At 35.0% G+C, this 26,963-nt stretch overlaps 1 protein-coding gene across 1 annotated transcript; it reads right to left on the bottom strand.

The window, feature by feature from the left end:
* Window positions 1–2,711: 2,711 nt before the first annotated feature.
* LOC130915394 (PR domain zinc finger protein 1-like) lies at window positions 2,712–26,570 on the bottom strand. The gene is made up of 7 exons (XM_057835382.1): window positions 26,396–26,570; window positions 21,589–21,903; window positions 18,315–18,434; window positions 17,558–17,810; window positions 12,291–13,180; window positions 11,333–11,461; window positions 2,712–8,582 (listed from the first exon to the last, which is right to left on the bottom strand). Exons 1-7 carry the CDS (start codon window positions 26,420–26,422, stop codon window positions 8,145–8,147), a joined length of 2,172 nt encoding a protein of 723 aa, XP_057691365.1. The 5' UTR covers window positions 26,423–26,570; the 3' UTR covers window positions 2,712–8,144.
* Between the last annotated feature and the right edge of the window lie 393 nt (window positions 26,571–26,963).

Raw genomic sequence — 26,963 nt, 5'->3', positions numbered from 1 at the left:
GAACGAATTAAATTCGTATGTAGAGGTACCACTGTATTTCAAAGCATTCATGATGCCATGCACCCTAACAAGGTTGCCAGGGCCTTTGGAAGCCTAACAGCCCCACAGCATCACTGACCCACCCCCATACTTCACAGTGGGCATGAGGTGCTTTTCAGCATGCGCATCTTTCGTGGCACGCCAGACCCACTTAGAGTGTTTGTTGCCAAAAAGCTCAATCTTGCTCTCATCTGACCAAAGCACACGGACCCAGTTGAAGCCTGGGACCGTGTGTATTTTTGTTTGAGACCATGATTGAGCTTGAGATTGAGGGCGTTGCACAAAGTATTAACACCAGGGTTGCTAATAATTGTGACGCACATTATTTGATGTCAAATAATTTTTTCTTTATGTGGGATTTTTTCCCCCCACTGAATGAATGCACTTGTATTGAAGGTTGGATTTTTCTCTTTTTTTCCATTAAGGTCCCATATTGTTTGAATTAAAAAAAAATATTAGAAGCTAAAAAACACATCTTTTTCAGGGGTGCCAATAATTATGGAGGGCACCGTATGTCTTTTACGTTTTTTTTTCACAGGAGACATCTCTGGGTTCTGATTTAACTTAGCTCCAAAGCGCAACGCTGAAAATCCATTTTAAAGAAATTAAACTGGCCACTGGAGGGCAGGAGCGCAAGCCGATTCAACGGAACGAACGGCCGGGCTGCACGGCCGGGTTGCTGGCGGAAGACGACCGAGTGGACGTCCAGGATGCCAGGCGGCGGACGACCGAGCAGAACAACCGGGAGGATGCCCGGGATGCCAGGCGTTGGACGACCGAGCAAAACGACCGGGACCACCAGTGCAGCGGACGATGCCGTTGAGTCCATGCTGCTCGCCGAGCAGAGACAGGCGGCGATGAGGGAAAAGTTTACCCCGGCTGTCGCAGCCAAAACAGCGTCATCTCTCAGATAGTTACTGTATGTGTAAATGAATTGTTACTTTGCTATGACAAGCTCTATTTGTCTTGTTCTTTATGTTATTTTGTAAAAGGAAAACATTATTCAGATGTTCGGGATGTCACAAAAGCAAAAAATAGCTGTGTTAAAGTCAAAGTTATGTTTAAAATGAATGCTTTTACAAAAAGCTCAATTTCTCCGTTTTCTCATCAGAAACTGGAAAAATGCTCAAACTAAGCTATTTTCTAATGCTGATTTCTAAAGAATGGAAAAAGATATGAAATAACTTTTTTTTTCCTGCTAAAAGAAGACAGTCTAATCTTTCTTTTGGTGGGTTCCATGTTTATACAGCAATAGAACAGAATTTTCTGTGGGCCTTGCAAAATCAGTCAAAATCCAGTAAAATGGCTGGGAGTGAATGAGTTAATATGATGTATAATACGTTTCTTGGATAGTTATTTTGAGATTTAGGGGGTATTAAGGGGTACTTAAAGGGTCATTCCGATTTACGTGGAAATTTGGGTTATGTCACTAGCGTAGGAACGAAACTCGTTTGTAACCCGGGGACTACCTGTGCTTAAAGGGAGTAGCCACTGTGCTATATACGATAGTATGTCACGATAAAAATTGTACGTACTGTTTTGTGTCAAAAACATTTATATTATTTTATTTTACTGAGAGTGAAATATAACATTATTTGAAAATAATATCTGCCTATATTCCACAATTTTTAATTTTTTTTCTCAGTCAACAAAAGACATCAATAACAACAGGCAAGTGTTTGGATTAAAAGCAGTGAACATTTATAATAATTCTCCTCATAATTTACACATTTGGACATTTTTGCACATAAATAAAACAATTTGTAAACCAACCAGCATGTAAACACAGACGCACACAGCTTGTGGAGTTAAAGCTCAACGAACGACAGACTAGACACTTTTTGGTCAAAGATGAGGAAGTGGGCGGGGCCAGTGCATAAGAGACGCGCTCGAGGGGAGGGGCTTGGAAGTTAACCCTTTCAGTGCCATTGACGATGATGGACGTCCAAGTGTGTGGTGCTTTTTAACATTCTTCTGTGGATTTAAATGCGTTTATTGCTAGTAGACGTAGACGAACGTTCATTTGCTATCAGTCCTCCCAGTTCAAATGGATTGGACGTCAATGAGCGTCAGTGGCAGCCAGTGAGTTAATCAAATTTTTTTTTTCCTTTTCACATTCTTCCTGCTTTGGATGTTTGTAGTTTTAACTTTGGTTTAGAGCGTCGCACACGGACAGTCATTATTCACAGAGAAAAAAAAGAAAAATTCCTAAATGAAAATTTTACGTCAAATTAAAATGAATTGATATAAACAAATAAAAATTGTGATTAAAAAAAGTAAATGTTTTAATTAAGATTGATTTTGAAATTTTAAAGGAAATAAAACGTGACAATTTGAATTGAATATAAAATTGATAAAATTTTAAAATGAAACCCAATTCACGCTAAATGGAAGTTAAAATTTGATGAATGGTTTAAAATTAATAACATTTGGAAATCCCATTTTAATGTTTAAAAAAAAAAAAGCTAATGACATTTTAAACTGAAAAATTAACATGAAAACAAACCATTTAAAAAACAAACAAAAACCCCCCAAAACAATAGCATTAAAAATAAAACTCAATTAGGATTAAAATTGCTCACAAATTTAAAAATGAAACCAAAATTAAAGGCGAACTTCAAATCACTAAGTTAATAATTCAATAAAAATCTAAATTCTGTTTAAAAAGGGCAAATAAAATTTAAAATACAACTAAAAGTAAAAAAAATGAATAAGATAAAACTGAAAATTAGGGGTTAAAAAACTAATTTAAAAAAATTTTTAATTAAAAAATTAGAAAATATTAAAAATTAAACGATTAAAATTGTTCAAATTTTTTAAAAATGAAACGCAAATTAAAGGTAAACGTCAATTCAATAATTTAAGAATTTAATTTAAAAAACAATGGGGCAAATAAAATTTAAAATAAAATTAAGAAATAAAAAAAAAACAACAACAACTGAAAATTTGGGCTAAAAAAAATAAAATAAAAAACTTTAAAAATAAAACAATTAGGAATAAAATTGTTCACAAATTAAAAAATGCAACCGAAATTGAAGATAAACGTCAAATCAATAATTTAAGAATTCAATTAAAATCCAAATTCTGTTAAAAAAAAAAAGGACTAATAAAATTCAAAATAAAATTAAGAAATTAAAAACAAAAAAGAAAACAGAAAATTAGGGGTTCAAAACATTCAAATGAGAGAGAGAGAAAAAAAAAAAACTAAATTATTTTTAAAAACTAAAGCCCTTTCTTTCTTTTTTTTTTCTTTTTTTTTTTCTTTCTTTTTGAAATCCCTTTCTTGAAATTCTTCCCACTTTGGACATTTTCAACTTTGGTTTGGAGTGTCACACAATCTTATGAAAAATAATCTTAGAATTTAATTACAATTAAAAAAAATTTCAATTAACAGGAAAAAAAGGAACAACATCCATTTTATAAAATCTTGCATTATTTTATACGTTTACAGTTCGGAAATCTGATCCACTTTGGTTCATAGTCTCTCACACAACATCATTCATTACTTACAAATAAAAACCAAACATTACCATACAAAACAAAGAAAAAATCATGAAGAATAAAATAAATAAAACTCCATTCAAAGTCCCTTCTTCACATTCTTCCTGCTTTTACGGGAAGTCAACTTTGGTTTGGATCGTCCCATCCGCGTCACCATCATCCGAAAATAAAAACAAAACAAAAACATGTGCTACATGTTGACCAGCTGCATTCCACTTTCATTTCTTCTTCTTCAAGTAGCCAAAGAGCAAATAAATAGCAAAAAAGTTCCGCCTTTAGCCTTTCCCGTCACTCGCTCGCACTTTCACACACACACTCTGAGGTAACTGTTGTGACACACGCACACACACTTGCCCTTTGTTCCTGTTATTTAAATGATTAAGTCATTGACTGCCATTGATGGTGATAGATGAACCAGAGTTACTTGAAATTTTCTTTACGTTTACCGCATAACTTAATGTCATATTACTACATAGGACACGCAAACTAAGGGAATATGTTAACACACTTGCTACTGTTAAAACAGCTTTAAAATTATTTCATGAATTAAATGAGTGTCTGTCATTGACGGCGCTATATGTCCAATCCATTTGAATTGTTAGTATCGGTATCAAATCTTAAATTTAAGGTCACATGATTGGAAATCGGGCCAATCGCGCCATTTTTCAGTTGATCGGAATCAGGTGAAAAGGATCGGGTTTTTAATCGAAAAAATGACGTGAGCGTCAAAACGTGAGTGGATTCACGCAATGAAGCATTGAATAAAGACGAGCATTTTTCTACGTTATTCTGGTTTAAAAATAATTCGCATTATGAAGGCGACACGGATAGACGGTAACGTGTTTGGAACGTTTGTTTAAAAAGGATGAAACGAAACACATGATTGGATGTCTATTTGTACTGAAAAAGTTGATTTAAAAATTTGCTAGCATAATCGCAAAATAATGATTTAGCCTTGCTGCCTCCATACGTACTTCGTACGTGATATAAGCTACGTGATATGAAAACAATGTCGTAATATTGCGACTTTTTCGTACATATTACGATTTATGATGAAAATAGGCCTACAACAACAAAGTTGTAATATTACGAGATAAGTCGTAACATTATGAGAAAAATGTTACGATTAGTGCTGCAATGATTAATCGATTAACTCGAGTATTCGATTAAAAATAAATATTCAAATTAAATTTTGTTGCTTCGAGTATTCGTTTAATTAAAGTGGCATTGTAATGGTTTATTTTGAAAGTGTTTACATTTAGTTTTATTGATTAGGGTTGATACACTGCCCTCTGGTCTGCCTCTTTTCACATGGCTGAATCCCACTGTTCCCTGTTAAGACCAACGTAAGCTAAGTTTTTGTTTGAGCTAATCTTTTTTTAATGCATTCATGATTTAGTTTATAGGTATATTCAGCCGTTTTTTTTTTTTTTTGTGTGGAGATATGTGTCTGAACCATTTGTTAAGAGCATTGTAGAAAGAAAGAAAAAAAAACAAAAAAAACAAGCATTTTAATACAGTTAAAGCTAGCGGACTTTTTCTGCGTAAATTAGCCATTTGTTCTTTTGGTGGACATAGATCCTCATTTTTATTTTTATTTTTTTAGACCGTTTCAGGCTCAGCTCAGGTATCTTACTTTTTCGTGTCCCTTATCCGATTACTCGATTATTCGAACTAACTAGTCCATCGATTAATCGGCTACTAAAATATTCGATAGCTGCAGCCCAAGTTACGATGTATGATTTAATTGTCGTAAAGTACGTACATTTACGTTAATTCACAATATTACAATATAGCCGAGCTGCATTCGTCTATATATTATGTAAAGTAAATAAAGTGATGTAAAATTATTGTAAAAAGATGTATATTATGACTTTAATCTCATAATATTACGATTTTTTTCTTGTAATATTACGACTTCAATCTCGTAATATTACAATGTACGGTTGAACTCTTGTAATTTTATGACATAAATCTCCTAAAGAACGTAAAGTTACATTAATTCGTAATCATAAAACATAGCCATGTTGTGCCATACATACTACGCAAAGTACGTAGAGTTAGGTAATATTATGATAATCTCATTAAATTGCGACTTTTTCGCAATATATTTATGACGAAAATTGGCTTACAACAACAAAGTTGTACGATTACGAGATTATAGTCGTAATATTACGAGAAAAAAATTGTACTTTTACAAGAATAATGTAGCATTACGAGAAAAAACCTTATTCTCATAATTTTACGGTTTAGGAATTAAATATCGTAATACCGCGATTTAAATCTCGAAACGAATACAAGGCTTTGTAAAGTTTTAATAATACAATTTAGCCATGCTAAATATCATATATTTCCTAAATAAAGTTATGTAATATCATGAAATTAATCTCGTAATACTTCAAGAAAAAAATTTGTAATATTTTATCCTTTAGTCTCATAATATTACGATGTATGATTGAAATATTGTAATATTATGTGTTAAAACATGGGAAGTATGTATTTCGTTAATTCATAATAATAAAACATAGCCGTGCTGCGTCATGCATATTACAAAAAGTATTAAGATAATCTCGTAATAGTTAAGTAATATGTTGACTTTACTCTCGAAATATTAAGAATTTTTTCTTGTAATATTATGACTTTAATCTCGTAAAGTACGTAAAATTACGTTAATTTGTAATAATACAACGTTGCAGTGCATACATATTACGTAAAGTACGCAAAGTTACGTAATATTACGGCAATAAAAAAGTCATGACTTTACGAGCTGAACGGCAGAGAAAGGTCGAAATGTTAAGCGTTTAGTCTCGAGATATTACGATGTATGATTTAAAGCCCATAACATTATTACTTAAATCTCGTAAAGTTACGTTAATTCGCAATTTTACAATTCAGCCGTACTGCATCCATTCAAATTACGCAGAGTAAATAAAGTTATGTATTATTATGAGTTTAATCTCGCAATATTATGTTGTATGATTGAATTCTTGTAATAATATGACTTAAATCGTAATATTACGTCAATTCGTTATAATACAACGTAGTCGTGCAATATATATTTTGCGTAAATTATGGAGTTACATAACATTAAGACATTAACCTAGTAATCTTGTGACTTTTTCGTCTCGTACAACAATTTTAATCTTGTAATATCACGATATATGACTTAAACTATGTATTTTTACAATTTAACGTACTCAACGTAACGTACTTAATGTTACGTAATATTACGGCAATAAAAAAAGTCATAACTTTACGAGCTGAACGGCAGGGAAAGGTCGAAATGTTAAGAGTTTAGTCTCGAGATATTACGATGTATGATTTAAATCTCGTAACATTATTACTTAAATCTCGTAAAGTTACTTTGATTCGCAATTTTACAATTCATCCGTACTGCATCCATTCAAATTACGCAGAGTAAATAAAGTTATGTAATATTATGAGTTTAATCTGGCAATATTATGTTGTATGATTGAATTCTTGTAATAATATGACTTAAATCGTAATATTACGTCAATTCGTTATAATACAACGTAGTCGTGCAGTATATATTTTGCGTAAATTATGGAGTTACATAACATTATGACATTAACCTCGTAATATTGTGACTTTTTCGTCTCGTACAACAATTTTAATCTCGTAATATCACGATATATGACTTAAACTATGTATTTTTACAATTTAACGTACTCAACGTAACGTACTTAATGTTACGTAATATTACGGCAATAAAAAAGTCATAACTTTACGAGCTGAACGGCAGGGAAAGGTCGAAATGTTAAGAGTTTAGTCTCGAGATATTGCGATGTATGATTTAAATCTCGTAACATTATTACTTAAATCTCGTAAAGTTACTTTGATTCGCAATTTTACAATTCATCCGTACTGCATCCATTCAAATTACGCAGAGTAAATAAAGTTATGTAATATTATGAGTTTAATCTGGCAATATTATGTTGTATGATTGAATTCTTGTAATAATATGACTTAAATCGTAATATTACGTCAATTCGTTATAATACAACGTAGTCGTGCAGTATATATTTTGCGTAAATTATGGAGTTACATAACATTACGACATTAACCTCGTAATATTGTGACTTTTTCGTCTCGTACTACAATTTCAATCTTGTAATATTCCGATATATGACTTAAACTATGTATTTTTACAACTTAACGTACGTAAAGTCGTACTAATACGATTTAGCATCCATATATATTGTATTACGTAAATTTATGGAATATTTTGACTTCAATCTTGTGATAATCTAATTTGATTCCCGTGATATTAAGATTTAAATCTCGAAATATCACAAGTGTATTCTTGTAGGCCATTTTTTTTCTTTCTTTGTGTGGTCATAAGACTCAGTGGTTTGTGAAGTCCAAATGAATTGGATGTCATTCGCCGTCAATGGCACTGAAACACCGCTTCATCGCTGTCAGTGGCAGTGAATGAGTTAAGTGGTTAAAGGGGCAAATGGCGTAATCATTCTTGTAAACCCTGAAGAATGTTCTGGAAATAAATTAAAAAATGTGGAAATGAAGACCTTAGGAGGATGATTGTCAAATTTCAGCCCTGAGTAGCGAGTCCCTGAAGTGGTCCCTTACGGATCCGCCTCCTGCTTGACGGACAGTCCGTGGCGCGCCTTGATGACGGAGGTCTGGCGCCACACGGCCCCCAAAACCTGCTTCTCTAGCACGGCGTCCAACTCGGCGCCGCCCCGGAGCCGCTCCAGTTGCTCGGCGTGCTCGCTCAAGTCGAAGCGTTCGATTTCCTCGTTGGCGCGTTGGACTTCCTCGGCGCCGGACGTGCGGCAGTAGCCTTTGAGGTGGAGGCGGAGGCTACACAGGTGGATGTAGTGGCGGTGGCACTGCGGGCACTTGTGGGGGCGCTCGCGAGAGTGCAGGCGCTTGTGGAGCTTGAGGTGGACGAACTGCGTGAACTTAGCCGGGCAGAGTTTGCAGTGGTACGGCTTCTCCCCAGAGTGGAGGCGCAGGTGCGTCTTTAGGTTGCTGGTGCTGCTGAAGCGCTTGTGACATACCTGACACACGAAACATGGAGTCAGATGAACATAAACTGACTGTCTGATATACTGTATGTGTAGTGTTGTCAGTTACGTTACTTAGTAACACGTTACTGTAATCTGATTACTTTATTTCAGTAACGAAAAATCTAATGCACATATTTTTCCAAACCAGTAATCTGATTAAAGTTAGTTTCCTTCGTGTCTGCATGTTACTATTTTGTAATTGCCTCATAATGTATGAAGAATGAAGAATATTTGTAGTCATTTTGAATATAATACGTTAGAAAGGTTCCCATCTTGTCACATGTTCATTTCCATGGTAACTGCTCGTAATTACTTCCTGTTTTGAGACAGACTTCAGTAGGGGTGTGACAATATATCGAAATGGTAATATATCGTGATACTTTGCATCCCAAAAGGTTATCGATACGCTCAGGCCAAGAATCGAGATATCGTTTTAAAAAGGTATCAATGTTTATTAAAAAAAAAAAAAAAAAAAAAAAAAAAGGAACCAACAAGTTGCTACCAAAATTTACTTCATGGCAGCCATTGACAGTCACTCTTTCCGATTTTCAGGGCATTTACAGGTCACTTTCTAGAGGTGGCAATCTTTGGGCACCTAACGATTCGATTACGATTACGATTCAGAGGCTCCGATTCGATTATAAATCGATTATTGATGCACCACAACCCCCCCCCCCCCCCCCCCCCCCCCAAAAATACTATTTCAGTATCAAGTTAACTGTTAAAAACAGTAAATAAAATACTCAAGTCCCAATTTTGTATCTGGAGTTTTAAACTACATTCAATTATTTTAATGTTGTGAATCGACCGTTAAAGTCGTCAAAATTGCTCCCGTTATTCCATAATTTCCCTTCTGTCTACTTTCGACGTGAAAGTTTTAAAACTGTTTCATCATTTAAAGATGGATTCAAGTCAAGATTTTACTGATTTGGGTTTTTTGTTTTTTTTTAGATAAAAAGTAATTAGGTTCGCTACAACAGAGCCTTCTAGAGAAGTCTACTGCTTTAAGATGGCGCCTGTTTACTAGCGCGAGAAAGTCATTTCGCATCTAGTTCTTGGTATATGATCTAACACAGCCGTCGTCTGTCATTTCACATCTAGTTCTAGATAAATGTGACATCTACCATAGCCGTATGTTGCTGTATGTTTGTAGCAACTAGCAACTGGGCGCTGTTTGTAGCGTCTGACGGCCGCAGTCAGGTAAAAAAAAATATATATTTTTTTTATCTAGCAACATGAGTTGAACATGATATTTACTCTCGGTCCATTCCTCATTGCGTCCTGAAGACCGCCCTGACTGTGTTTTATTTCCGCTTTACCTGGTATAATTCAATAATCGGAATTTGGATGTTTGTGATGTTTGGATGTTTTCTCGAATCTTCCACGGCCGAATCGCGAATAATCTAAGAATCAGAAATTTCGCACGCCTCTATCACTTTCTGTTCATTTTAGGGCATTTACAGGTCTTTTGAGTTTGAGTCACTGCCCATGCATTTGTGGGATTCCCGGCTCACTTCCTGTTCCGTAACCCAAAATCAACATGAAGTGGCCATAAAATGCCCCAAAATCAACAGGATGTGACTGAAAATCAACCTGAAATGACCCAAAATGACTCCTTGCCTGGCATTAATTGGCTGCCACTCATGGCTATAGAAGTGGGAGGGGCCTGCTTAAAGTGGGAGTGGTTCATTTGCTGCTACCCTCCCAGTTCAAATGGATTGGACGTAAACTTGTTTTTCTGTTTATTAGTCGTTTTGTAGAATGACTTCCTGACCAATGTATCGATAATTGCTGTATTGCTATATCGTGATATCATCGTTATCGTGAGCTTCATATCGGAAATCGTATCGTATCGTGAGGTACCAAGAGGTTCCCACCCCTAGACTTCAGTCACCTGTTGAGATGTGTGAGGGAATGTTGATCTGTGTGCGTCCATGAATGAACGTGAGTATTTTTCCTTCATTCTGGAAGGTTCCAGCGATAGGTTGGGGCTGCTACATGCGCGGCTGTTTTATAGCTTTGCCGTTGCAATGGCGGGTAGTCGGCGACCATTGTTTACATCAGATTCGTGTTGCACATTTATGCCATGAGGTGACGTGTAAATCCGATTAAGTGTAAAGTGCTTAGTTGCCGCCACGTTTTGTGGCTAAATTGACCGCGTTTGTATACGCCGTTCTTGTGGTTTGTGCGCGCATTGACACCCGCCCCCACCTTCATTTTTATTGCACTGTGCAATTCATTTGTGTGTTGTTGATTATTGTGCAGTCAATTTGCATTGTTTTATAGCAGAACTCATATGCTGCTAACCCTAACCCGAAATTCAGAATTTTTGACATTTGGCTTAATCTTTGTGTGAGTGGGGTTTTATTAGTCGGTGGAATTGATTTCAACAGATTCCAAGCAGTTTGTCAGTTATTTGTTAGTTTCAGGGGGAGTGGCTAAGCTAGCGAGAGTCAATGGTGGTTGAAATCAACTCCATCGAGTAATTCAACCCCGCTAACTCAAAGATAAAGCCTTATGTGAAAAATTCTGATCTTCCCCTTTAAATTCAATTGTCGGATGTTGAGGTAGCAAAGAGAAAAATTGGTGAAAAGTAACCGATAAATAACTTTTCAAGTAACTTAGTTACTTTGATAATAAAGTAATCAGTAAAGTAACTAGATTACATTTTTTTGAGGCGTAATCAGTAAGTAAGTAATCTGTGACAACAATGTGTATGTTCATACCATTACCAAATTTACCTGGCACTCATGCGGTTTCTCCCCCGTGTGGACCAGGTAGTGTTTCTGCAAGTGGGCTAGTTGCGTGAAGCCCTTGTTGCAAGTCTGACATTTGAACGGTCGCTCGCCACTGTGGACACGGAGGTGGACCTGAGGACAGCAAAAGTGGTCAGATAAGCACTCCGATTGGGTTTGAATTGGCCATGTAAGCAATACTAAAAATTGCTGATCTGACGCACAGAAAAAGCCTAGCATTATCAGGTTTATCCTTTTCTTCATTTTATTTTTTTATGAATGTGGTCAAGCCTGCGTAGTAGCGTTCAAGCTAGGTGCTAACGCTAAAGCACATCTATCGCTGCAGTCCTGCCTGCCGCTCTCGCTCTTTGCTGACGTAATTGCTGCATGAATTCTGATTTGGGAGACTTGACAGTTCAGACCGCCACCACATTCCGGAAAAATGTGGCCCAGATCAGATTTAAACAACATACGAAAGTGACCCGGATCGGATTTAGAAAGGTCCAAAAAATTTGAACTTCCCGCTTTAAGCAACTACTCATGTTATGTCCAGCCTCATGAAGTTAGGTTTTAAAAACCTAAATCCTAAAACCGATGACTTGAGTCAAGTCAAAATTAAGTAGGGACTTTCAGAATTTTTCTCATGTTGTCTGATTAAAGTCATGTCAACTGTCATGAAAACCCAAAGTCAAGATTTTCACCAGTTTTAAAAGGAAAATGGATGGATGGATGAAAATGCCGAATCACGATACACCTTTCGACTTAAGTCTCACGACTAACAATAAATGCTGGTGAGTGCCATAGGCCATCTAGTACCGACCGTGGCTAACAAATTTTAGCCTAGTGGTAGCTGCTGGTTTCTTTATTAAACAGTCTTTTTAAAAAGATATATTGTTTCTTATTGATAACAAATCTCACAAAAACCCATGGTAATTCTGGGAATCGTGTTCCGGGTACCCCTTACCTTAAGATTGGACAGCTGTCCGAAGGTCTTGGTGCACACGTTGCACTCGTACTTGATTTTCCCGTTGTGCTTCTTCAGCGGGTAAGGCAGCGCCTTGTACCCTGCCGAACCGACGCCCCGCTTCACCTTCACCAGATTGACCGCCTCTTCGTCCGAGTCGCACAGTTTGCCGAGGACCCGCTCGGCGGGGACCCCCGCGGCCGGGCACCCGGTGGACGGCGAGCGAAGGCCAGCGTAAGGCCGATGCGCGGCCGCCTTGTCCTTGAGGGACGCGGCGGCCGAAAAGGCGCTGGTGGGAGCCGGTAAGAGGAGGTCCCTCTGCGGGTGGGCGGCGTCCGACATCAGGAAGCGCCGCCCGGCTGCGTCCGAGGGCAGGAGGGGCACGTGTGGCGGCAGGTAGAGCGGGTACATCCTGGGGTAGACGCCGCCCACGGGGGGTGCGTAGTGGTGCGGCAGGAGGTAGCGAGAGTAGGGCGCCCCCGGGGCGTAGAAGGGTGACAGCGGGGCGGCGGACGGAGGCGAGTAGCTGGGGTACGGACTCAATCCGTACGGGCTCCCCTGGGGGCTGCTTTCCGGGCTGCTCCTCGCTGACGGACTGGGCGTCGCTGAGGATTGGTCGCCTGGTGAACGCGGGTACCCCAGTCCCCCAGTTTTGAGGAAATCCTCAGGATGTCCCCTAAGTGTCGGGTAGAGCGCCTGTGGGTACAGAGGGCGCTCCGGACTGTAAGCGCAACGCGCTCGGGTGGGCAGCGGTCGGCTCGGCTCGCTTTTGGGGACATCGCGCAGGATGGATAAGACGCTGTGCTCCCTCTTGGGGGGTCTGGGGGCTGCGGGCGGGGGCGGCGAAGGGTCCGACGCCTGATGCTGCTTCACCTCCAACAGCGACCGTTCTGTAAGGACAGGAAAAAACACATCAATAACGGTCGTGACGAAGTGACGTTTACTTTGGGGGAGATAAACGTGCATTAGCGCTCTTAAAGTGACACGCGCTTGACGGACGATGTGAGAGGAAGGGCTTTTGTTACATTGACTGCCATGGACGGGGATTGACGTCCAATCTATTTGAACTGGGAGGGCTGGCACTGAGTGAACGAATGTTCCGTTTTAATTAAGTGTTTTAGAGACACGTGATTGAATATTAATCATTCTTTCTAGCACCCAATTTTTTTCACATCTTCCAATCTCTATTCCTGATTTTTAAACAAGTTTTATTATACTTTTTGATTAAACATTTTAAATAATTAAAATATAAACGTCCTCGAGGAATGTAAAGAACGTGAGTTGATGCTAATTTTCATTAGCGCTTGAAAGGCGGATTATATTGTATGTTATCATTTAGCTAGCAGGTGTTTGAAAATGTATTTTGGAATTTTTGCACAGTAAAAAAAAAAAAAAAAAAAAAAACAAGCAACAACAACACCCAAATCTTTTATTTTCCATAGCCGAGCTGTGCTTTTTGATCTTAAATAAGAATAATAATTTTAAATAGTTGTAATAGTTTAGTATAGTATTGTATCATAATCTTAAATCATGCTAATAGTCATTAGCACATGAATATGTGCCTTCCATTATGTATTAGCATTAAGCTAGCAGGTATTCAAAAATATGTTTTGTATTTTAATGCACAGTTAAAATGAAAATGAAAATCACTTTTTTTTGCATGTCTGACCTCGGTTTTAAAGATTTTTTTTTTTTAACTTTATTTTTTTTGTCAACTAGTAGTTTGAGTGTTAGAGTGTAATCACGCTAATCTTCGTTAGCGCGTCAATAGTGTCTTCTATTGTATATAAGCATTAAGCTAGCAGTTCTGTTTTCACATCGTCCAATCCATTCATTCAGTTTTGTTTGATTGTGTTTTTTAACTAAATGTATTAAATAGTTTACAATATAAGCGTTCCCAAGGCGTTATGAGCGTTAAAGAATGTGAGTTAATGCTAATTTTCATTAGCACTTGAAAGGCGGATTCTATTGTATATTAGCACTAAGCTAGCAGGTGTTCGAAAATGTATTTGGTATGAAAATGCACCGTAAAAATGAATGAAAAATCAATTTTTTTTTAACATATCTGATCTCTTCAAGATTTTTTAATAAGGTTTTTTATTAAAAAGTGTTATTTCAAGAGTTAAATAGAGTTTAATCATGCTAATCTTAGTGTAGCAAACAAATATTTCATTGTATATTAGCATTAAGCCTTCAGTTCTGTTTTCACATCGTCGTATTTATTCATTCAGTTTTGTTTTACTGTAGTTTTTGTAACTAAAAGTATTATATAATTACAATCTAAATGTTCCTGAGGCGTTTTGATAGTTAAAGAACGTGAATTGATGTGAATTTTCATGAGCACTTGAAAGGCAGTTTCTATTGTATATTAGCATTAAGCTAGCAGGTGTTCGAAAATTGATTTGGTATTATACTGCACAATAAAAATGAATGAAGAATCACACTTATTCACATATCGGACATCTTTTCAAGATTGACAAAAAAAATCAAGTGTTCTTTCAAGAGTTAAATAGAGTTGAATAATGCTAATCCAAGTGCAGCAAAAGTGTCTTTCATTGTATATTAGCATTAAGATAGCAGTTGAAGCAAAAATTAACCAAACTTATTTTTCATATTCAATCTCTATTTACGATTTTTTGAACTACATTTTTGTATTATTTTTACTATCATTTTAAACTGATAATTTGTGAATTGTATAAAAAAGTTCCCTCAGTATTATTTTGAAAGTTAAGAAATCTGTTAGCTTAATAATGCGTTAATAGTGTCTTCCGTTGTCTATTAGCATTAAGCTAGCAGGTGCTCGAAAAACAAAATGTATGTTGTATTTTAACGCACGGTATTTATTTTTTCGAAAATATTTTACTCTATTTGAGGTACCATTCCAAGTCCGACAAACTCAAGTCAATTTGCATCTCCACCATGTTTGCTCGATTAAATACAGGTCATCTGGATCGCCCAGCCCTAATTGCACGTTCATCACCGTCAACCAATAGCGCTGAAACAAGATCATTCCCCCCCATTTCAATCTCTTGCCACTCGAGATGAAAGCGCGGATTAGCGAAAACTCGCTGCAAAATGGCCGCCATCTATTACGTGTGATGCAATGTGTGTGTCCACACACGCATACACATACGAGCGAGTGAATGAGTAGTAAGGCGTCAGTGAGTAAACAAGGAGGTTATCAGCAAGTCTTCCTCCTCCTCTTCCTCCTCTTAAACCTAAACAAACACGGCCGCCATCTTGGAGATTTCAATCTGTCAGCGGTTCAGACAGGAAGTTCAAGAGGGGGCAGGGGGATACCACACACACACACACACACCTACAGACACACTTGTTTATATACTGTATATAAGTGTGTGTGTTTAACTCAGTGTCATTGACGGTGATAGACGTCCAATCATGCGGCGCTTTAAAAGTCTTTAAATGCGTTAGTAGATGTTCCTTCTTTTTGAAGTAGGACGTCTGGCAGCGAACGAACTAGTAAGATTTCTAGTTCATTCGCATTCGCAACCAACAATCACAAAAAACACGACAAAAAACACGACATTTTGTGAATGAACGAATGAATGCAAATGAACTAGTAATCTTACTTACTAATGAATGAATGCGAATGAACTTGTAATCTTACTAGTTCATTCGCATTCATTTATTCGTTCATTCAGTGCTTGGATCCTTTTTAAATCACAAAATTTTGTGTTTTTGTTATTGTTGGTTTACTCTTCCGTGAACATATTTTTCAAGAATTGTCAATTTATGGCAAGAATAAAATATTACAATTGTTTTTATATAAAGGTTTTTTATAAGAGGCTTTTAAAGACATTTTTCGCCATTTGTATTTTTTTCAAATCACAAAATTAAAATGTTCCCTTTTTTAATCTTAGGTGAACAGCTTTTTTTTTTTTTTTTTTTTATAATGTAGTGTTTAAATTATTCTTTTCTCACCAAATTTAAATGTATTTTGATGGTCAATCTTATGTGAACAGCCATCATGTTTAAGAAAAATTTAATAAAAGTTTTGACAAGAATAAAAGAAATGATTTTCAATAAAAAGTCATCTTAACCGGAAGAAGATTTTTCTTCACTTTTTTCTCATTTATTTTTTTCTCACCAAAATAATTAGTTTATATTTTGTTGATTTAACGTTAGTTGAACATCCATATTTTCTCAAAAACTTTCAATTTTTTTACAACAATAAAATATATTTTTCAGACATTTCTTTATTTCTGGAAATCTTTTTTTTTTTTTTTTTTTTTTTTTTTTTAGTATTCAAAGCATTTTTTCCTTGCCAAATAGTTTATTTAGTTGTTTCATCTTATGTGAACAGCCATAATTTTTTAAAGTGTACATTTTTTTACAAGAATATAATAAATGCTTTTCAATAAAAAAAGTAATCTTCATGCCAAAATGATTTTTTCCCCACTTCTTTCATAAATTACTTTTTTTCTCACCAAAATAATTTAATATTTTGTTGATTTAATCTTATTTGAACAGCCATATTTTCCTCAACAACCGTCCATTTTTTAAACACAAATAAAATATTACATTGATAAAATATACAGAAATTTTCAACTATTTTTTTCAAGAACATCAAGATTTTTTTAGTATTTAATTTAGTATCGTTACCTCCACCACCACCAAATTAAGGTTAGTGTTTTGCAAATTTTGAAAAAAGTCAATTTTTTACAAGAACAAAAATTTCAATAACAAATAGAATAGTCAAGATTTTTTTTAAAGTCTTTACATTCTTTTTTTTTTTTTCACCAAATTAAGGTTATTATTTTTTTGTTTGATCTTACATAAAAAGCCATATTTTCCCCCCAAAATTACATTTTTTACAACAGTAAAATCTAAGACTTTCAAGAAAATTCATCTTTATTTCTGGAATAGCCAGATTTTTTTAGTATTTAAATAATAAGGTAATAATATTTGAAAAGTTTAATTTTATGTAAACAGCCATATTTTTCAAAAAAGTTTTTTTTACAAGAATAAAATCTAAAATCTTTAACAAAAAGACAAGATTTTTACTCACTTTTTTTCTACAACTTTCCTAGAACTTTTTTTCATTACATTAATACTCTCTTTATGATTTTCTGGAACAAAATTAAGTTATTGTTTTGTTATTTATATATTATATATTTGTATGCCTGTATTTTCAGTAAAATTGACATATTTCAAGACATATTCAAGATTCTTTTCCCTTTTTTTTGACCAAATTAGACAGCAGTACACGTCCAATCCGTTTTAATAAAATGGATATTCCAACTTACTAAGCTTCTGCATCATGAGCTCCCCAGACGGCGGGTAGTGCAGCCTTCGCGCGTAGTCGTGGCAGTACCACACCAACAGCTCGGCGCCGGCCGGGACGGGCCTGACGGTGTAGAAGTACACGTCCAATCCGTTCTGGCACGCCGCAACGTTTTGCTCGGCCGCCGAGTGGGCAGGGTTGACGTAGCGCATCCAGTTGGAGCGGGCCTCGTCCAGACCGTCCACAAAATGGTGGAAGTCGCCGTCGGCGTAGATCTGAAACGTAGAGGAAGCATTTTATGACTTCTGGGACGTGAAAAAATGTGTCGTCTAATCAAGTAGTTCTAAAATAAAACTAAAATAAAAGGCTTGAAATGAGGTTGTCACGAGTAGACGTCCAATCTGTATGAACTACTGTGAAGTTTGCTGTCCTCCAAGTTAAAATGGATTGTTCATAGTTAATTTATGAAATACGTAATATCACAGCAGTTTTAACAGTAGGAAGGTTGTTAATCTATTTAGTTTGAGCATCTCAGTGGCAATATGAATGAATGACTGAATGAAATGCAATTAAAAAAAAAAAAAATTAGTGAAAATTATAGAGGGTCGCTTTTACATTACATGCAAAGCTACCATGAATAATGATACAGGAAGAGCCGCATTTGTTTTCTTCTTGTAATATGACGCTTCCTATGACATCACTTCCTTCCCCTTCAGGCTTTCTCACAGGGTCCGAAAGTGACACTTCCTGTGACGTCAGTGGAAGTGGCGCGCACTCACCCGCCAGAAGTACTTGCGGTTGGCGTCCTTGGGTACATTTTCGGCCGTGTAGATTTGGCCCACCAGCGGGCCGAAGCGGGTTCCCTTGGGGATGTACTCACGGCTGCACACGCCCGCGACCTGCACACAGACAAGTTGCAAAATCAGTTTTCATCATTTTCCAAGATTAATTGACAACTCATTGTTAAAAAGTATTGTTTAATTATTATTATTATTCTCAAATCAACAGTTCTTGAAAAATACACATCACACACATGAGAAGAACAAACCAAAAACCACTATTTTAGTTAAAAGTAGAACTTGTACTTGTACAGCCCAAAAAAATATGAGTACTTTGAAAAATCTTTTTTGCAATTGTAAACTTTCATTTTTCTTTTAAAAATTCAACATTTCTTGAAAAATATGGCTCTACACATAAGAATACAAGACCAAAATGGGTTTTAAAAAAAAACTTGCAACGCTAGTAACAATGCAATGGGATTTTGACTTCTTGTTTGCTATCATAGCTCAACTTCCTGCGGACAAGAAAGATCCTGATGAAATAATCCATACTGTCACGCTGTTAACCACAAGGGCTATCAATGGAGGGTAGCCTATTTACGCAATGGAGATAAGTTTTTAGACCACTGTCAAAATAGTTATCAATTAATTGTAAAATCAATTAGTTTTCAATTAGGTGATTGTATGAAATTATGTATTATGTTGTAGCATGCTATGTTACAATTAGGGTTGTTCCGATCATGTTTTTTTGCTCCCGATCCGATCCCGATCATTTTAGTTCGAGTATTTGCTGATCCCGATATTTCCCGATCCGATTGCTTTTTTTTTTGCTCCCGATTCAATTCCAATCTTTCCCGATAATTTTTCCCGATCATATACATTTTGGCAATACATTAAGAAAAAAATGAATAAAACTCGGCCGAATATATACATTCAACATACAGTACATAAGTACTGTATTTGTTTATTATGACAATAAATCCTAAAGATGGCATTTACATTATTAACATTCTTTCTGTGAGAGGGATCCAAGATAAAAGACTTGTAATTCTTAAAGGATAAATGTGAATTTGTATATTGTGACTAAATATTGCCATCTAGTGTATTTGTTGAGCTTTCAGTAAATGATACTGTAGCCATTTAATTGTTCTGCCCAAATGCATGATGGGAAGTGCAACCATGACTGTGCGTAGTGGTACCATTTGATATATCTTCTCTGCATTAGGAAATAACATAGGGTGTTAAGAAAAAGATCAATTGCTATCTTTCTTCCCCACATTGCTTTCCACGATATTTCTAATTGAACGGAGAGGGATTGTAAGGCTTTAACCAATTAAAAAAAGGCTCCAAAGGCTGCCAAAATTTATTTTACTCATTTTACGCTGCTTTTGATGTCTATATATAGGTAAAACGGCACCATTACAGATTGAAAGCGACAATGCGTGAGTGGGTCTTGCAGCGCATGTGTTAATTGTGTTAAATATCTTAACGTGATGAATTTAAAAAAAAAAAAATTACCACCGTTAACGGGATAAATTTGATAACCCTACCTTAAGCCTAAAGACTCTGGATTAGTGTAACGTATTATGTCTGTAACGTTAAATACAATTAGAAAACGATTTGATTAAAAAAAATATATATATTAAAAAAAGGCATGTCCGATATTTTTTTGCCGATTCCGATACTTTGAAAATGACGTGATCGGACCCGATCGGGACATCTCTAGTTACAATATGTTATGTTTTTATGTTTGTTGGTTTCGATTGCTTTTGTTTTAACGTTCTTTTGATTTGATGTGATTTTTATGACCTTCATGTGATGTACAGCACTTTAAATTGCCTTGTGTTGAATTGTGCTATGCAAATAAATTTGCCTTGCCTTACTCTGTAGTTATACTAAGCTGTTTTACGTTAGATTATACAATGTTATGTTAGGTTTTGTCCTTTTCTGTACTGTTACACTAGCTACCTATGTTGTCACATATAACATAATGATTGACTATGCTATGCTTTCTTGTGTTGTGTTGTTGTGTGTTGTGTGTTTTATGTTATGTTATGTTATGTTTATGTTATGTTACACTCTGTTATGTTACGGAACACTGTTACGCTACGTTATGTTACGGTACACAACGTTACGTTACGGTACACAATGTTACGTTACGTTAGGTTATGTTACTAATATGTTACATTACGTTACAGTACACTATGCTGTGTTGCGGAACACTGTTACGCTACGTTATGTTATGGTACACTATGTTATGTTATGTTACATTACATTACGTTATGTTAGGTTATGTTACAGTACACTATGTTACATTACATAATGGTACACTATGTTACCTTACGGTACATTGTTATGTTACATTACCCTAAGCTATGATTTGCTAGGCTATATTATGTTACATTACGTAATGTTATGTTTTGTTATGTTATGTTGTGTTATTTTACGTTAAATTATGTTATATTGTGTTACATTACGTTATGTTAGTTTATGTTACAATACACTACGTTACATTACGTTACGGTACACTATATTATGTCACATTACCCTAAACTATGCTTTGCTATGCTATGTTATGTTACATTACGTAATGTTATGTTTTGTTAAGTTATGCTGTGTTATTTTAAATTACATTATTTTAGGTTATGTTACAGTACACTATGTTACGGTACACTGTTATGTTAGATTACCCTAAGCTATGCTTTGCTATGTTATGTTATGTTATGTTGTTACATTACGTAATGTTGTGATTTGTTAAGTTATGTTGTGGTGCTATTTTACGTTACGCTACGGTACACTATGTTACGTTACGGTTCACTGTTATGTTACATTACCCTAAGCTATGCTTTGAAATGCTATATTATGTTACATTACGTAATATTATGCTTTGTTAAGTTTCGTTGTGTTATTTTACATTACATTATTTTACGTTTTGTTATTTTACGCTATTTAATGTCACAGTACGTAATGTTACGTTTTGTTACAGTGCACTATGTTGTCATATTATCCTATGCTGTGTAACAATACATGACACAATGTGATGTTATGTTTTGTTCTTTTACCTATTAATATTTTATGTTTTGTTATTTAAGGTTACATTGTTTGACGTTACGTTAAGGTTACACCATGTTGTTATAGTATGCTATGTTACATTAAATTTGCATAATGCTACACTATGTTACGTTACACTATGTTGTTATGCTATGTTGCATTGCATCACGTTGCGTTACATTGTGCTGCACTACTTTACGTTAGTCGATATAATGTATCTTACCTCCTTTCCGTCAGCTGTGTGTTTGAACATGAGGTTCCGGGGCAGCGACGCACGCGCCCTAACGCCGCTAGCGTCAGCTGCGCTAGTGGCGCCCTCTGGCCCGGCCTCTCGCGCTGTATCCTTGACGATGTAGGTGCACTTCTCCTCGAATTCGGCTTCAGTCCAGCTGGTCATGTCCGCTTCATCGTCTGCGTCCGACTCAGGGTTTACGACGTCCGAGCCAGTGGACGCCATCTTTGCGGCGGGCTGGGTGTAGTCCTGGTCCATGGCGTGCGCCCCCTCACTGGTCAACATGGCCGAGCTTTGAGAGGTCGCCTGCGGGGATAGTGAGCATGACTTTGAGTTCTGAGTAGTTTCTAAATTTAACTCTTTTGAGTGCCATTGACAATGATAGACTTTTCAGACTAGACTAGACTGATAGACTATTTTCTATAAACTTTCCATATAAATATTTCCACCTATAATTTAAAACCCAAAGTATAAGAACAATAAAATACACGTCAGCCGATGAGACCACTCATCGGTGACTAAAGGACTATCAAAATAATCGTGTGCCCCAGTGACGATCATTTCCCTCTTTTTTTTGTCAGTGATGGTTTTTTCAAACCAGTTAGCTGTGAGTCAGTCACGGGAAGAAGACAGAGGAAGAAGGGAAGTAAAGAAGAAAGGAAGTTCCTGCGACTAAATTTGGAAGGCAGGATTTGCCCGGGGAGGAAGGCAACGACAAAACTTTTCCATTTGGGGGGTCTCGGGAACACAAACAACACAGCAATTAGCTACAACACAACCGTAACGTTTTTATTCAATTCTAGTGAAATGACATTAAGCTTTTAACTCATTGACATCATTCATCTTTTGGCAAATCACCTTTCTCGTATAACAGTTTAGCTGTAAAATTGTGTAATATTACAACTTTATTCTCATAATATTATGACTTTAATCTCGTTATATTTTGACTTTTGTCCTCGCAAATTCCGACTTTTTTCTTGCTTTCGTAATATTACGAGAATAAAGTAATAATAGTCGTAATAATACGGAAAATACAGATTTTTGTTAATATTTATGACAGCCAAACTTTGATCTCATAATATGATTTTAATCTCAATAAACTACGACTTTAATCTTGCAAATGAACAATTTTAATGTCGTACTATTACAACTTAAATTTTGTGATATTACGATTCTAATTTCGTAATGCTATGACTTTTAATTAAGACTACAATCTCGTAATATTACGACCATGATTTCGTAATATAAAAATATTTTCTAGGAATATTACGATTTAAATCTTGTAAAATTACGATTTTAATTTCGTAAGGCTACAATGTTTAATCACGCAAATTACGATGATGAGCTCGTAATATTACGACTTTGATCTTGTAATATTATGATTTTAATCATGTAATATTACGACTTCGATGTCGTAATATTACGATGTTAATTTCGCAATGCTAAGACTTTTAATCTCGCAAATTACAACTATGATCTCGTAATATTATGACTTTGATCTTGTAATATTATGATTTTAATCTTGTAATATTACATTTTTTTCCTAGCAATATTCCGACTTTAATCTCATAATATTACGATTTAGATCTCATAAATTCCGATTTTAATTTCGTAATGCTAAGACTTTTAATCCTGCAAATTAAGACTATAACCCTCTAATATTTCGATTTTGATCTCGAAATATTCCGATTTTAATCTTGTAAGATTACCATTTTTTTTTAGCAATATTCCTACTTTAATTTCGTAATATTCCGACTTTTTTTGTTTTGTAATATTAAGACTTTAGTCTCATAATATTATGACTTAAATCTCGTAATACTACGACCGTTTATGGTAATACTATGATTTCGATCTTATAAAATTGGGGCATTTTTTTCTGATTAGATAACAACTAATAATATCTTAGTACGACCTTTTTTCTCACGCCTTTAATCTGGTAATATTATGACTTCATTCTTGTAAGATTACGATTTACAATTTCGTAATATTTTACTTTTTTCTCATGATATAAAAATTTTGATCTTGTAATATTACAACTTTAATCTCATAATATTATGACTTTAATTTTGTAATATTATAAATTTAATCTTGTAATATTATGATTTACAACTTTGTAATATTTAACTTTTTTCTCTTAATATTACAATTTTGATCTCGTAATATTTCGAGTTTAGTCTGGTAATATGACCCTCCCCAAAAATCGGCAATATTACGACTTTATTCTTGTAATATTATGACTTTATTCTTGCAATATTACGATTTTGAATTTCGTAATATTTGACTTTTTTCTCATAACAATTTTAATCTCGTAATATTACGACTTTAATCTCATAATATTATGACTTTAATTTTGTAATATTGTGAATTTATTCTTGTAATATTCCGATTTCCAATTTGATAATATTTGACTTTTTTCTCATAATATCAAAACTTGGATCTCGTACTATTACGACTTTAATCTCATAAAATTACCACTTTAATCTGGTTATATTGCCAAAAAAGATTGTGAACTATTACGACATTATTTTGTAATATTATGACTTTATTCTTGCAATATTACCATTTCCAATTTAGAATATTTGACTTTTTTCTCATAATATTATTATTTTGATCTCGTAATAATATGACTTCAATATCATAATATTACGACTTCAATCTGGTAATATGACCAAAAAAAGTTCCTCAATGTTACGACTTTATTCTTGCAATGAAAACTTTATTTTTGACATTTTTTCACCTTATATTACAGCTAATCTCATAATAGTACGACTTTTTTGGACTATTGACTTTATTTACTTAAAATTTAGAGTTTATAATTTCATGATATTTTACTTTTTTCTCGTATTATTACGAGTTTGAGCTTGTAATATTACAACTTATATCTAGTAATATTACGACATTTTCCGCCCGCAATATTATGACTCAATTCTTGTAATATTACAACTTTAATTTCGTAATATTTGACATTTTTTCCTCCTAATTTTACGACATTGATCTTGTAATATTCAGACTTTAATCTCATTATATTAGAATTTTTTCTCATATTATTACAACTTTAATCTCGTAATGTTACAACATATGTCTTAAATCGTGTAATATTATGATTTCACTCTCTTAATATTACTACTTTTTAGTCTTTTAGGCCTTTTTTCTACCTTTGTATAGCCCTAATTTGAATTGAATTTGAATGATCTCAAGGGTTAAAAAAGCAAAACAAAAAAGCTTCAAATAACATAATGTGATATAAAAAGAAATGAGCAGCAACATTTGGCGCTCACTCAGCAAAAAACAACAACAAATATCTAAATTAAAGTGTAATCACACTTCAATTTCCTGTTTTTACTTCCTAATTTTGTTAATTTTTTTTTACAAAACGCTCACTTTTGTCCGTGTGATATCACCCACACAGCTTTGAATGAGACATTAAAAAGCTCAAACATTTAAATAAGCCATACTTGAGCTATTTTGGCAATACAAATGAATATATGACAGGAAAAAAATTGATAAAGTCTAATTTGAACCCCAAAAGCACCTAAAGTTTGCATTTTCAAAGACATTTTAGACATTTTTCAACGCTTGATTGCAAAAAATCACCCCCCCCCAAAAAAAACCACCCCAAATAAATACATCTTTAAAAAGAGAATTGACTTATTTTGCTCACAATCCATTTAATGAGAAGCAAAAAAAAGCATCTTTTCATAGCAAAAGCAGTTCATTTTAGTCCACTTTTTAAAACTTGCAATCAACATGTATTCACATAGAGTTTATAAGAAAAACCATTCAAATCCTAGTAAAATAACCCAAAATAAAGCCTCAAAACACATTTCGTAACTCCCACTTAGTTGTATTTCCTCAGCAGCACACTTCCATTGATTGTCCACCAACCATCAAAATGACAAAAAAGGCAAAAATTAACACCCAAAAAGCATTTTCATAAAGACAATTAATCAAATTTTAACCCTAAAAATGCTAACGCAGACCTTCTACTTTTCAATATACTGTGCTCACATCTTCTAAACAGAGCAAAAACCCTTAAATAAACAAAATTTTCATTTTTAAATTACCAATTGAATCATCATAACGCAATTTTGTATTTAAAAAAAAAAAAAACAACACATTTACACCTTTTCGAACCACAAACAACTCTAAATTTAATCAAGCATGTAAACGAATAGAACACATAAAACTGTCAAGTTATTTTTAACACATCTACACCTTTTCTAACTTAAAACAAACACTTACTCTACCTAAAATAAACCTTTTAAACCACTAAAACACTTATTTGTATCTTTTAAATGGCTAAATGTGTACATATTTTCCCCTCAAAAACAAAAGTTATTTCTAAACACATCTACACTTTTTTTTTTAAACACAAACAGTCGATCAACCTATATAAAATTAAAGTTTTAAACGAGTAAAACACTAAATTGTCTTATTAAAATACAAACACCTTCACATTTCTTGTCCATGAACCCCCAAAAAAGCATCAAACAACCTTTAAAAAGTGTTTTAAGCACCCCAAAAACGCTGTTTGGAACATTAAATCGCTAAAATAATAATTTCTATTTAATAATCTTGTGTATTTTTACAGTTTTACACGTTTTCTAAACCTCAACAAACACGCAAAAGTATTTTTCAACATGGAAAAAAGTCCCATTCACGCATTTAAAACGATTAACTTTACTGCTCTGATGTCTTAATTTCTTGAACTTTGACAAAAAAAACGTGCACAAAAAGTCAAACTGCCCTTCAAACTTAATTAAAAACAATAATAATTAAGTAAATTTAAAGTATTCACCGAGTAGCTTTGGTCCCATCCACACATAAGGACGTCCGGTCGGGGGGTCTCCGCGTGTGCTTGCTTGGCGGGGGACAGGTGCACGCCGGCCGGCCGCGGTGCTCTCGATATTCCGCTCTAGTCCTCGCGTGTGCGTGCGTGCCTATAACTGCACGCGTGCGTGTACTTTCTTGGCCGCGCTGCGTTCAAGTGTGCGATGCGACCAGAGTGGCTGCTGCTATGTTGTAGAGTGGGGTTTAGGCCGCGCCCACTCGGATGAGGCACGCCTCTAGGAGGAAAGGGCACGCCCCCTCTGGGGAAGAAAATATATACACAAACAGAGCGTTGGAAAGAATACAATCTATTTCACTGATTATGTTGAACTCATTGGTTGCCATTGACGGGTATAGACGTCCAATCCGTGACATTGACGGCGACAAAAGTCCAAACCATTTGAACATTTGAAGTCTAGAGCCGTCAATGGCAGCTAATTAGTTAGTTTATAGTTTTTTAAAAAAAATAATAAATTAATTAAAAACAGTTCTTATTATATTTGTGGTTAGATTCGTGTTTGATACTTTTACTGGAT

This window comes from Corythoichthys intestinalis, chromosome 4 (assembly GCF_030265065.1).
Source record: "Corythoichthys intestinalis isolate RoL2023-P3 chromosome 4, ASM3026506v1, whole genome shotgun sequence".
NCBI classification, from domain to species: domain Eukaryota; kingdom Metazoa; phylum Chordata; class Actinopteri; order Syngnathiformes; family Syngnathidae; genus Corythoichthys; species Corythoichthys intestinalis.
Note: the sequence above shows the minus strand (reverse complement) of the source record. Positions and strands in the feature narration are given on the sequence as shown.

What these genes read in the sequence shown, in the direction of transcription:
- LOC130915394 (XM_057835382.1), bottom strand. Translation starts at nt 26,422, where the DNA reads ATGTGTGGATGGGACCAAAGCTACTCG. An exon ending in GATGGGACCAAAGCTACTCG is followed by an intron (nt 21,904 to 26,395) that starts GTGAATACTTTA and finishes CTATCCCCGCAG; the next exon opens with GCGACCTCTCAAAGCTCGGC. An exon ending in ACACAGCTGACGGAAAGGAG is followed by an intron (nt 18,435 to 21,588) that starts GTAAGATACATT and finishes GTCTGTGTGCAG; the next exon opens with GTCGCGGGCGTGTGCAGCCG.